Raw genomic sequence first — 14,413 nt, forward strand, 5'->3', positions numbered from 1 at the left:
TCAAACTATGCCCTCTCATGCTAACCATTTCAGCCCTGGGGAAAAGCCTGACTATCCACGCGATCAAAGTCTCTCATTATCTTGTTCACCTCTATCAGGTCACCTCTCATCCTCTGTCGCTCCAAGGAGAAAAGGCCGAGTTCACTCAACCTATTCTCATAAGGCATGCTTCCCAATCCAGACAGCATCCTTGTAAATCTCCTCTGCACTCTCTCTATAATATCCACATCCTTCCTGTAGTGACATGACCAGAACTGAGCACAGTACTCCAAGTGGGGTCTGACCAGGGTCCTATATAGCTGGAACATCACCTCTTGGCTCTTAAACTCAATCCCATGATTGATGAAGGCCAATGCACCGTATGCCTTCTTAATCACAGAGTCAACCTGCACAGCAGCTTTGAGTGTCCTATGGACTTGGACCCCAAGATCCCTCTGATCCTCCACAGTGCCAAGAGTCTTGCCATTAATGCTATATTCTGCCATCATATTTGATCTATCAAATGAACCACCTCACACTTATCTGGATTAAACTCCATCTGCCACTTCTCAGCCCGGTCTTGCATCCTATCGATGTACCACTGTAACCTCTGACAGCCCTCCACACTATCCACAACACCTCCAACCTTTGTGGCATCAGCAAATTTACTAACCCATCCCTCCACTTCCTCATCCAGGTCATTTATAAATCTCACAAAGAGTAGGGGTCCCAGAACAGATCCCTGAGGCACACCACTGGTCACCAGATCTCGGTATGTGTGACAATAATAACCCAATTACCATCTAAAAAATGCACTGCAGTTATTCAACCAGACTACTCCAACAACACCTTCCACCCACAATCTCTACCTCAACCTTCCTGATACATCCCTGGCCTTGGGAGCTCCTCAACGATGCTGATAGAATCCACAGGCTGCAATTTGACTCTAGCTTCAAAGAGCGGAGATCAATGATTAAGCAAAACTTGCCAGCTGAACATCCATCCATCTCTGCAGATGCAAGACTATGTTCTGCATGGTTTTTCTTTTTACAACAAGTTAAATTATCATTCAGTCACACACATGAATACAGCCAACCAGTCCCCGGGTATCATGGCCTATGGACTGATGGTGCATAGATGTTGTTGTGGAGCCATGATTCTGCAGCACGCATCAGTTCCTCATATCGCGCAGTGCAGCCACACACCAAGGCAATCCAGCTGGACTCCCGCTGAGCAAACAGTAGAGGGCAGCACTGAGCCTGAGGGAGGCAGCCCCCAACCCAGGGGCACACAGCCAATTCTGGCAGATCCTTAAGGCTGATTTATACTTGTGAGTACGGGCTATGCCGCAGCCTACACCGTAGTTCTGATTTCCACTTCTGCATCGCTCTACGCCATAGTGAACGTGCGCTGGTGTGCGCCAAAATGCTAGTTGGCGGTGGGGTTTCTATGCCACTGTGCTGAATTTCTTCATGGGATACATGGACGAGCAAATGCGTTTCAAACATTTTTGCATGTCAGCAGGTAGATTTGACGACTTGGTTCATCTACTTTGCATCGGTGTACAGACATGGCGGAGAAGAAGCAAACAGAAATGCATAGGAAGAAATGCGATGCTACCAAGCGGACCCATCACAGTTGTTACGGCCTGCATCACCACAACGCGCGAGTTAATTTTTTGGGGAGATGCACATCACCCTACGGCATAGGGTACATGGTACCTACAGCGTAGATGCGCGCACAAGTATAAATCAGCCTTAACCTAGCGGCTGTAGAATAGGGTGAAGTCTGCAACACAACCAAGGTCCCGTAGCTCCCCCATCTTTCTTTCTTGCCAATCAGCCAGTGAATCTGACTCGCAGTCTTCTACAATACCAATAACCAACAATGTCTTGCGACCACAACAAAAATGTCCTGTGCCACCCATCGGAGTGTGCACGGCCAGAGATGCCTTCTTCCCTGGGCGACTGAACACACCGTGCACAAAAATCCAGCTCCATCGTTACCTACCAACTCACTAGTGGGGTAGACCTGCAGTTCTTGGCGCTCGTAATATCCAGCAGAGTCGTTTGATCATGAAAAAGCCATAAAGGATGAACAATTGCACCTTTGGCTGGATCCAGAGAGGCCGCTGCATCCCAGCGCACCACCATTTTACTGGAAGCTTTGATGTGCTATGGAATGATCTGTTTGGATGGAACACAGAACTTTTGCTGCATTTCAGTACGGGAGACAAGGATAAACCAATACCAGTACCTACCCCCCACCACCTCCAGCACAGGGTGGGCATGCACCTTGCCTCTTACCTTGGTTGATTAATACCAGTTCCCGATTCTCGCCTTCCAACCCATCGCTGGTCTCCTCATCACTTGCCGAGTACGATATCTACAGAGACAAATTTGAATCTGAGACAGATTGCCAGCGAGGAGAGGAGGAATGGGCTCATGAACTATACTTATGAACGGAATATCGTTGCTACAGATATGATACGTAGGCCCATATGATGACTGCAAGCAACTCCGCTTCGGTCCCCCAACTTCCTGCTTCAATGCATGTTACAAAGAATAGCAGGGGTTGCCGATCTGCTTGAACAAAAACCCCGCCAGTTGACACATATCCTTTCCTAATGCAACCCCAACTCCCAACAGACGACTCCTGGACCACTCCGTTTCACGAGCTGGGACAGTACGGCCACTTACTTACAGTATTCATTTGTTAGGATGTGTGTGCTAGTCAATGCCAGCTTTTATTGCCCAAAACTAGCTGCCCCCGACAAGGTGGTGGTGAGCTGCCTCCCATCACTGCTGCAGTCCTGATGAAGATGCTCGCACAGTGCTGTTGGGGAGAGTGTTTTAGCATTTCGATCCACCATTGTTGAAGTAATAGCACTATGCTTCCAGAATCAGGATGCTGTGTGGAAAGGAACATGCAAGCGGTGATCCTCCCATCTGCCTTCTGCCCTCATCTATCTTTATGGTAGAAGTCAGGGCCTTGAGAGGCAAAACAAAACTAAGAATACAGCATTGGACCCTTTGGACATTCCAATAGCTCAGCATCTGGCTCATCACATTTGTCCACGTTCCCTCTAAACTCACCAGGGCCCCCATTTCCACACTCTGGACGCTGGGGCCCCATTTCCCCACTCTGGGTGCTGGGGTGCCCTATTTCCCCTCTCTGGGTGCCGGGGTCCCATTTCCCATGCTCACTTTATACTCCACTTTGTGTACCAGAGAGAAAAGTGAAATAATACGGCAATATGTAATATCCAATAGCCTGGAAAATCTGCTGGTCTAGCACCACTAAGTTTGGAGGGTGCCAGATGGTGTCTGAGGGTGTCTGAGCCAAGGCCTTGGCATTGAACTTTTTCGATGGTATTCATCACTTCTGCAGTATGAACAGTATAGCTAGCATGTCAAATATCTTTTAAGTCATTTTCATCTTTTTGCAAACCTTCTAACCAAACTGCCACAGAACTGTTAAAGCCCCATGGACCCTCTTTAATGCCCTTCCTCAGCAGAGGGCTTGGCTCAACGAGCAATGAAATCCCTCTTAAAGGAACCCCAGTGAGGCATCCACTGGCTGATAATGTCCCAACCATCTCTGCTGTTCAGCGACTTCCTCCACTATTTGGAAAGTGACTCACTGACAACCCAGTGTTCTTCACCAAACTAGTGGCCACCAGCCAACCGACCAATCACTTCCTTCAAGCATTAATCCAGTGGGTCTGAGTTATTGCATCAAGGTAGGGCCATACTGAACTGACGTGGAACAAGGATTTCCAGCAGCCAATCTTCACCACTGGGGCCTTTGTGCTCCTGCATTGAGACAAGATGCAGACAACGGTGCCCATTCTCCCACTTTGAGCCCAGACGCAGATGGCAACACTTGTTGTCAAGCATTGTCCTTTCCACAAAATTAGGGGTGGTCTGGCAGCAGTGAACTCACTTGCCTCCAGGTAACTGCACTTACCATGAAACAAATAACCCCCAAAGCCATGTGGATTGGTAAGTTGTCCCTACTGCATTGCAATCTGTGGGGAGCGAGCGGCAATTGAGGGGACATGAAGACGTACAGCAACCAAAACCAAAAGTCAGGTTCAGCCCTGACCTCAGGTGCTGTCCGTGTGAAGTTTGCACGTTCTCCCCATGACCACATAAATGTCCTTTGGGTACTCCTAGTCTCCTGCCCCCACTCACATGTAGTCACTGTGTAGGTGCGTGAGAGAATCTTGGCGAGTATTGATGATAATGTGAGGAGAATAGACCAAAACAGGGATAAACACAGTATGGTGTAAATGGGTGATACAAGCTGAGTGGGCCAAAGAAACCATTTCCGTGCTGAATGTCTATGACTCCATCACTAAATTACTTCAAAATTATTCATTAAGACATATATAATTGTTGGGACGTGTACACTGCCAGCGAGTCTGGCAGCTGGGCCTAACTACCTAGATGGTATTTCCAAGGTAAACCTTCAGTTTCTTGAACAGGTGCAATCCTTGGGGTGAAGATATTCTTGCAATATCATTAACTCAGGAGTTTCTGAATCTTGGTCCAATGGCAAGCGAAGTGTAGCCAATACCTTTCCGAGTCAAGCTGGAGTGCACCTTCCTGCTGGTACTCGTCCCACAGCTTTCTGGATGGAATTGTCAGAGTTTGGAGCTGTCTCAGTTTGGTATATCACAGGCACAGAAGGTGTCCCTTAAAGCTTCAGAGCTTGTATTTCCGAGTTTCCTTACACAGAACAATACAGCGCAGGTGCAGGCCTTTCGGCCCACAATATTGTGCCAAACTGGCTAAAAAGCAAAACAGAAGCCCTCAAAAATGAGTGCCTCCTACCTACACAATGTCCCTATCTCTCCAACTTCCTCATATTCATTTGCTTATCTAAGAGTCTCTGAAAAGTCTTTAAAAGTGTTTGCCTCTATAACCATAAGCAGGTAGCGCATTGCAGCCATCTGAGTAAAAAACTTGCCCCTCACATTCCCTCTCATCTTCAATGCATGCCCTCCAGTATTAGGCATTTCTACCCTGGGAAACAGATACTCTCCGTCTGTGCCTCTTGTAATCTTATAAGCCTCTATCAGATCTCTCCTCAGCCTTCAATTCTCCAGAGAAAATGACCCAAGTTTATCCAGCCTCTCATGATAACACATGCCCTCTAAATCAGGCAGTACCCTGGTAAACTACTTCTACACCCTATCCAAAGCCTCAACATCCTTCCAAGATGCAATACTCCAGATGTGGCCTAACCAGAGTTTTATAAAGTACAAAAATAACTTCTTCAGTTTTGAACTCAATGCCTCTACAAATAAAAACAGGCATTCCATCGCCTGCTTAACCACCTTATTGACCTATGTAGCAACTTTCAAGGAACTATGAACTTGGACCCGAAGATCTCTCTGCTCAGCAACACTGCTGTCAGTGGACCAATATTTGACTTCATTCACTCATTTTTTAAGATATATAACGGGATAAATCCTTCATCCTAAAGAGAATGAACTGCTCCTGATCACAGCCCTCTTTATATAAAATGTTCAGTTTTCAGTGGGATCTATATTAGAACATAGCACATTCCTGGCATCCACCACTCTCTATGTAAAAAAAACTTACCCTCACACCCTCTTTGAACCTATCCCCTCTCACCTTCAATGCACGCCCTCTGATATTAGATATTTCTACCCTGGGAAAAAGATACTCCCTAACTGTTCTAGCTAAGCCTCTCAAAGTTTTTTTAAACTTCTATCAGATCTTCCCTCAGCCTCCACCTCTCCTAAGAAAACAACTCAAGTTTGTCCAGTCTCTCATGATAATACATGCCCGCCAAACCAGGCAGCCTCCTGATAAACCTCCTCTGCACCCTCACCACCCTTCCTATAGTGGGGCAACCAGGACTATACACAATACCTCAGAAGGACATTCAGCCCATTGTGTCCATGCTGGCTCACAGAGCAATCCCACCATCCCATCATTTGTCTCTGTAACACATTCCCCCTATTTCAAATTCCACCCCCTCCCCAACATTCTACCACTCGCCTACATTCATCACTCACTAGTTTACAGTGGCCAATTAATCCATAGGCCCATACATCTTTGGGATGTGGAAAGAGACCAGAGCATTTGGAGCAAGACCAAATTGTTACAGGGAGAAGATGCAAGGCAGCAGGAGAGGTCAGGCCTGAACCCAGGTCACTGAGCTGTGAGGCAGCCCAGAGCCCTATCGTGATTATCTCGGAGATTATTTGAAACGTACAGTCACTTAGAGAGTTCAAATCTCTGAATGAGTGAAGGAAATCACCCTAATGTCCAGTCTAAATTTAACTTTCTGCTAATGTTAATTTGGCTGACAGGATTTAGTTTTGTCTATAAATAAATGTACTTAGCACTTTATACTTTAAGGAGATCCTGCTTTTAACAAGTAATACTGTGACCTTAAACTGATCATCATCAACACAGGATGTGACCACTCGTTGAAACCCAGGAACATACACATACAACCTGCACAAATATCTTAAAGCTCTTAGCTCTTAAAGCACCAGCTACATCTACGGAAAAAACATTTCCATATAGACTGAGAACACAGTGGTGAACACTTCTTCTGGTGTGCATGATAAAAACCTAATTATCATATCAAAAGACTGGGATTCCCAAAAAAGCTTATGCAATAGATTCTGGTTAATCGGGCCATCAGATAACCAGAGCTGTTGCTTAATTGAGACAATGCTAAAGAACAGAAACTAATTGAGAAAATAGTTGGGATTCCCTTTGTTTCACTGGGATGGGAGATTGTTGCCAAACTGTTTCTAACTAGTGTCAATCATGTGCACTTGAGTGGCCGTTAGATACTACATCATGCTTAGAGCAGAGAGTTTTTAAAATAGCATCGGCTGCGTGGGGTTCTGTTCAAAAAGCAGTGATTTTGTCACCAATAATTGGCAAGAAATAAGCAGCAAGATAACTGAGAACTGTTTTGCTCACTGTGCTTTCAAGCATTCAGGCTTGGAGCTACTAAAAACAGCTGCCAGACGTTATGGGGCAAAGAGTTTGTACATGGGATCAGATGCATGTGCTTGCGTTATCCTTTTGAGATGACAGACACCGATTTAAAAAGCTGTGATTTTTGTTTTTAATTTTGACTTTCTACAGGAAGTCAATGAAACCAGTCTATTATCTGCACTGATTTTGTTCATTTTCAGTCAATCAAAAGAACACAGCAAGTACAAGGGATGAAGTCCTCTGTCAAAAACTATTGGGAACTATACAGTTTTGTAATACTGTCATGATATTAGTAGTGTTCTAATCTGTTCCGTATTTCATTTAAATGCATAATTTAGTACTTAGTTAAACAGTAGTTTGACTTTGTTCTGCCTTTTAGCTATTTCCATGAAACTTTGGCTAATTGGGAATCCGCTTAATTGAGCCAAATTGTACTGGTCCCAATGTATCCCAATTAACTGGAATCCACTGTACGTGCATTTATTTAGCTTCTTTCACATCCCTTTCCAACAGCTAACAAAACACACTGATAAAGCAGGCACCGCTGCAATGTGGGAAATATAGCAGCCAAATTCTGCACTGCAAGCTCCTGCAGGACAATGCCACCGTTTGAGGGTGGCACAGCATAACAGTTCCAGCAGCCTGGGTTCAATCCCAACCTCTGGTGCTGTCTGTGTGGAGTGGCCTTGCCATTTTCCTCTCGTATCCTAAGGAAGTGTGGGTTGTTGGATTAATTGGCTGACATTGGGGAGAGCTGCTATCTGGGAAGAGTAGGCAAAAATGTGGGGAGAATATATACATATATATATATATCATAGTGACTTCTGGGAGCAAGTCAGTTTCTTTGGATTAGTCTTGCAATACCACATTACACTATTAAATGATTTTAGAATTCTTTTAAAAAAACATATTTACCCTACATGATCAATTCAACATAAGCCAGTACAAGATTGAAAAGCAAAGTAATGCTGCAGATGCCGTAACTATGAAATAAAAACAGGGAATGCCAGAGAGAATAGCTAAGTTGCTGTTTCAGACAGCAGAGAGTCTCCAATCCTCTGTGTGTTTATTTTTAGTTTATAACAGTTTATGTGATTGGCATAGTTTATGTGGAATTAGCTGCACAGAATTTGGTTCAGCACATCAGGGCAGTCTCCCCTAACTGCCATTATCCACTCCACCTCCAAGTCCTAATACTCTCTCCTTCATGCAGACACCAAGCCTCTCCATGAACATGCCAATCTTTTCCAACTCAACTAATCCATATAGTAGCAAGTTAAGAATATAGGAACATCAGAACATTAAAGCAGGATTAGTAGTCCATATGGCTCCTTCAACCTGCAATTCTGCTCAATGTTTATCACTTATTTTCTACCTCAGTTCCTTTCTTCTTGGAGTTCACTTTATCTGTCTTGAATCACTCAACACCTGAAACAGAGGTTCCCAAACTTTTCATGCCATGGACCTACTGAGGAGTCTGTGGGCTCCAGGTTGGGAATCCCTGATCTGGAGTAATGAATTCCAAAAAAAAACATAGTCACATTGCAATGAAAAAAAATTCACAGCCCTGAATTTCCCAGGTCTTGAAGAAAATGGGCCAAATGCAGGCAAATGGGACAAGCTCAAGAAAGTACGTTGGTCAGCATGTATAACTAAGGCCGAAGGACCTGTTTCTGTGCTGTATAACTCTATGATTTTATTCTCTACTCCTCAGCCACTCAGCATCTACTCTGTGACATTCTAAATTGTTTATGCTTCAGTGAGATCACCTCCCATTCTTCCGAAACTTGGGAACAAGTCACTCCAACTCTCCTCACAGAGGAGGCATCTCATTTCAGGAATCAGTTTAGTCTATCCTCAATGCACACTATAGTTCTGTATGAGACCATTTGATCAATCAAGTCCATGCAGGCTCACAGAGAAATCCCATCCCCCTACTAATTTCCTCCAAAGCATTTTCAGGTAACGAACCAAAACTGTAAATAGCTTTGCAAATGTTGTGTCAAAAACTTATTGCTATTATATCCTGAATAATAACAGTCAACATGTAATTTTCCTTTCTATTTCACCTTTGTACGTTATATCAGTTTTCTGGTAATGTGTACAGCATATGCTGTAATCTCTGAGAGTTAAAAACAAACTCTCATTCTTCTAAGAAAGAGGAAAATTCGCATTTCCACGCATCCTCTGACAGCCCATTCACTTGGGACTCTTTGCATCCTCCTCATGGATTACTTTACCACTAACCAAAACTCCAATTTGATTTTGCATTTCTCAGTACACCTCCACAGCAGTCTTCCTTGTCTAAAAAACTCACCCTAAATTCCTTACTTAATGTGACTGTGGCAATCATTTCTATCTCGTGAACTGTCGTACATAGCTGAGAAGTCTTGCGTTCTGGTGTTGTAGCTTGTTGACAGAATGCGAGTCTGATCTGCAAGGGTACTGTTTACTGTCCTTGTTATATCAAAGTGGTTCGCACAGACTGGCAGTGGTAATCACTCTAGTCTGGATATTAGCCAGGACCAATATGTCTGAAGGTTCCTTTCCCTCAAAGTCATCAACAAAACAACTATGTTTGGGTGGTACCGTAACATAGCGGTCTTCACTCTTTACAGTTACAGTGACCCAGTGTTCAATTCCCACCGCTGACAGTAAGGAGTTTGTACGTTCTCCCCGTGACCGTGTGGGCTTCCTCCAGGTGCTCCAGTTTCTTCCCACAGTCCAAAGATGTACCAGTTAGTAGGTTAATTAGTCACTAAGTTTTCTAATGATTCAGTTTGGGTTAAATTGGGAGTTGCAAGGTGGCGTGGCTCAAAGTGCCAGAAGGACTGCATCTCAATAAATAAGTACACTGTCTTCCCAGCAATATTTTTATTCCTTGAACTTACAAATAGAATTGAAGTTCTTATCACGTCAGCACCCATTGTAGCATTTGGCCAGAACCCTGAACTGCTGGACCAGTTTGTCCAGTGTTTTCTTGTCTAATAATCAGGGTTAAGAGTAATTTCACACAATATTGCATGCATTAATGAAGACACAAGAGACTACAGATGTGGGAACCCGGAGCAACAGGCAATCTGCTAGACAATCTCAGTGGGTTGAGCGGCAGCTTGGCCTGCTGAAGTTCATCCAGCAGATTGTTTGCTGCATGCATTATGACTATGGCTGTGCAACAAGAACGGCAGCATCTTTAGAACCACTAATAACACAGCTGCAAATTCTCCATCTGGTTTAATCTTAGGGTCAGACCGTCACCCCTCAGAATCAACAAGCAGTACATACTTTTATGCCATGTTTTTGTACAGAATGAAACAAACGTTATTAGGGAGGCCAAGGTATCCCAAAATAGTACTGCAAGAACTCTATCAAACCCTATGCATTTAATAGGTAAAAACTCCTGCCACTAGGAATGCTGGGATAATTTGCTTCCATTAGCTATGTTTTCTCTTCATTTACAAATAGTTCATAGAAAATGCATACAAATTCCATACCACTTTTTGTTGTAAGCAGACTAAATTCAAAAAATTAAAACTGAGGAAGATGGCATGGAGGATAAAAAGAAACATTTTAAAAATGAGATCAAAGCCCAAAAATGCTGTAAAACTCAGTTGATCAGGCAACAGTCGTGGCAAATTGAAGCTCTTTGACCCAAAACATCAACCCCTTTTCTCTCTCCATTGATGGTGCCCAACTTGCTGAGTGTTTTCAGCATTCTGATTTTATTTCAGATTTCCATCATCTGTAATTTTATTGCCCCCAATAATGGTACCAGCCAATATTACAAATACCAAGATAATAAGTACTAGAAGCATTATGTAATAACATAGAACAGTACAGAACAGACCCCTTCAGCCACTAATTAAACTTATAACACCTAATTATTCCATTCTCTCTTCACTGTACATTGACCATATCCCTCTCTTCTCTGCATATTCATTTGTAGGAGTCTCTCAAATACTCCTATGCTATCTGCCTCCTCCACCATCCCTGGCAGTGCACTCCAGTCTCCCACACCCTCTGTGTAAAAATCTTGCCCAACACATCTCCTTTGTTCTTTCCCCCTCCCACCTTAAATACATTAGATTTTGGTTACCTCGGACACATTGGGACCAGTACACATTTTAGTCCAATTAAGCTGCTGCCCCAATTTACCAAGGTTTCATGGAATTAGTTAAAAAGGCATAAAAAAGACAAATGTTACCATTTAACTGAATAACAAATTATGTATTTAAATGAAATACTGGAACAAACTAGAACATTACCAATGCTGCAATAGTACTATAACACTATGTATTAATCCCTAAAAGTTATTGACAGAGGAATTCATCCAACGTATGCTGCTGTACATGAAGTGTCCGGGGAAGGTATCACCTCTGGCGAAGGGGCTTGTCATGTCCACTCTGGGGCCACTCATTCACCTTTGGTCCCCACCGCACATTCAACTCTCACCTGTGCCTCCCACACAGGTTTCACCGTCATTATTGGATATGACAGACAACCAGCACATTGCCGTGTTCTTTTGATTGACTATAAATGAACAAAATAAGCACAAACATCTGGTGCAGATATTGGACTGTCTTCATACAATGCCTTTGATGACTGCCTCCTCCAAGTCTTCACTTTCATTGTAACATTCAAGTTGATTGTCAATAGCTTCATATTCTTCACAGTACTTGTTGAAGTAGTGAAAGTGTTTCAGTTGTGTCTGTGCACAGCTACATATCTATTAAATAAAAGCATGCATGTAGGAGATGGCTTTAACTGGTGTATTAGAGGGGGAGAGAACAACGCACATGCACAGACACCAGATCAATACCTAGTACTAAGGGGGGGGGGGGGGCGGTCACTGCTCTAAAAGAAATAGATTCATATATTAGAGTTTCATTTTCACTCCTGCCATTTCTGGCATTTTCAAGTCTGAATGCTTGAAACAGCAGTGAACAGAACAATTCTAAATTGTCTTACTGTTTATTTCTTGCCAAGTACCAGTGGTAAAAATAACTGTGTTTTGAGCGCAAACACATGTAACTGGCACTACTTTAAAACAGCTCGATTGAAGCACAGTGCAGTGTGTCACAAATTCACGCAACTGATCCTAGTTAGAAACTTTCCTGTCCCGATTAAGCAGCATATTGTCCAAAATAAACAAAGGGAATCCCAGCTGCTAGTTTATTGATTAGTTTTTGTATTTTAAGGGCTGTCCCGTACAAGTGGCAGCTCTGAATAATTGATGGACCAATTAACCAGAATCCACTGTACATGCACTCTAGTAATAAACATTTCATTCCTGGGAAAAAGATACTGGCCGTCTAATCTCTATCTATGCCCTGCATAATTTTATCAACCCCTATCAGATCTCCTCTCGGCCTCTGCTGCTTCAGAGATAACAGCCCCAGTCTGTCCAACCTCCCTTTGCTGGAAACTAGATTGGTAAAGCGATAGGCCTGGACATGGTAAGCTGAAGAGCCCCTTTAGGCTCCGACAACTCAGCTGGTAAGGCTAATGACATTTCCAGCATTTAGCTACCATCCATTTATCTACTCTCACAATGCATGGAACAGGAACACTGTGTTCCTTCAATCCATTTCCCATCCCCTCCCAATAAAGTTACTGTGTGTTGTTGCAAAACAACATCCCAGAAGCCATTGTGAACTTCCACATGAATATTTGTAGCTTCCAATATTGTGAGGAAGAGGAGGTGAGGTGATCTAGGCAACAGAGATAAATCTTGCTCCAATCCAACTCTCTGCCTATGTGCAAAATGACAATTGACACTAGTTCAACCACACAGTACTGACTTAGTCACCATAAATGACAGAGAAGCCATTCATAGATTCACAGAGCTGTACAGCACAGAAATAGGGCGGTCTGCCCAACTTGACCACACAGACCAAGCTTCCTTTCTGAACTAGCCTTTTGACCCAACTCCTTTGAAACTTTTCTTATCCATACACATGCCCAAATGCCCTAATGATACTTGCCTCTAGCAGCTCACTCCATATACACATTGTGTGAAGAACATGTTCCCAAGTTCACTTTAATCTTTCCCCTCTCGCCTTAAAGTTACAATTTCTAGTTATAGACTTGCCTACCCCGGGAAAAACACTTCAGCCATTCTCATTATCTAGGTCCATCCGGACAAGTTCTTTTAAAAAATACCTGCAGGCGCCTGGAACACAATGTCAGAGGTAGCAGTGGAAACAGATACAATTTTAGAAAGACAGAGGAATATGCAAGGAATGGTGGGATCTGGATCACGAGCAGACGAAAGAGATCACTTTGGATTCACATCAAAGTCGGCACAGACATAGTGGTCTGAAGGTCACAGTTGTGTGCTCCATTGCTCTAGGTTCTATATTCCATGTTCTGGCAGCCACAGTAGTTAAGAGGAAGATTGTGCTGGTTTATGCAATGTATTGCTGCTGCACACATTATTATGAAGTACCATTCTCAGGATGATAGACACTAATCCACTGTCCATTGATCCAGCATTGTAACATTAGCATCATCCAGGATAAATCCAACAGAAATATAATACTTCACACTCACTTAAGCTCTTCCAAGCTGTTCTATGACTATAAATAATAAAATAATATGTCATGTTACTACAGACAGCTACTATGTGCAAGAGCTAATCCCTGTGCAAAATTATAGTTTGGAATCACAGGGCTGGTGGGGGGGGGGGGGGGGGGGGAAGAGTTGAGGATGGGAGAGTGGAAAATAACATCTGGTCACTGTTCCTCCTAATGTGTAGCAAGATCTATGTTTTTGGTTGCTTTTTTGTGAGGAGAGAGAAGCAAAAACATTTTATATTTACATGGTGCCCTCAAGATGGAAAATAACAGCACAGAGTTCCGCGGAGTCATTTCAGCAAGTTAGGGCAGATCATTAACGTACCATCACAGGCAAATTTAGCCTTGAAAAAAAAAGGAGGAACGGGAGGCAGAGGGATTTAAGGAGGGAATTCCAGAGACTATAGTCGTGGCAGTTTAAAGCATATTTGTTAATGCTGGGGAGATTAACTTTGAAGATAATCAAGCGAGAAGAAAAAGCAGCCCAGATTTCTTAAAGCATTACAGAGCTGGGAGAGATTACAGAAATAGGGAGGATTTCAAAACTAAAACAAACATTTTTAAATAAAGACAGTGCTCAATTAGGAGTCAATGTAGGTCAGCAAACACAAAAGTGATGGGTGAATGAGGCTTGAGGGGGCTTGCTGGATCGTTCTTCAATTAACAATCCTGTCAGTTTAGCTGGAACCTAATCTGTGGAGACTCGGGGGTGGGGGGGGGGGGGGAAATTACCTTTATTATGACACAGGAGGAGGCAACTGTGAAGAAATGCATTTTGCAAGGTCAAATCAAGGGTTCATCCACAGGTCCCTGAAAAAGGTAGCAGAGGTGGATAAGAAATCTGGGACGCTCACTCTCATCAGC

The 14,413-nt window shown here is 43.4% G+C and overlaps 1 protein-coding gene across 5 annotated transcripts in view; it reads right to left on the reverse strand.

The window, feature by feature from the left end:
- The window catches only part of si:dkey-16j16.4 (uncharacterized), a 143,779-nt gene that overhangs the window by 62,121 nt on the left and 67,245 nt on the right, over positions 1-14,413 (reverse strand). For all 5 annotated transcript variants that reach the window (XM_059982823.1, XM_059982819.1, XM_059982821.1 and 2 more), the window contains one exon: positions 2,286-2,364. In XM_059982823.1, the coding sequence (XP_059838806.1) occupies positions 2,286-2,364 (79 nt within the window). The remainder of the gene's footprint in view (positions 1-2,285; positions 2,365-14,413) is intronic.

The sequence above is a fragment of the Hypanus sabinus genome, chromosome 10 (genome assembly GCF_030144855.1).
Source record: "Hypanus sabinus isolate sHypSab1 chromosome 10, sHypSab1.hap1, whole genome shotgun sequence".
Classification (NCBI taxonomy): domain Eukaryota; kingdom Metazoa; phylum Chordata; class Chondrichthyes; order Myliobatiformes; family Dasyatidae; genus Hypanus; species Hypanus sabinus.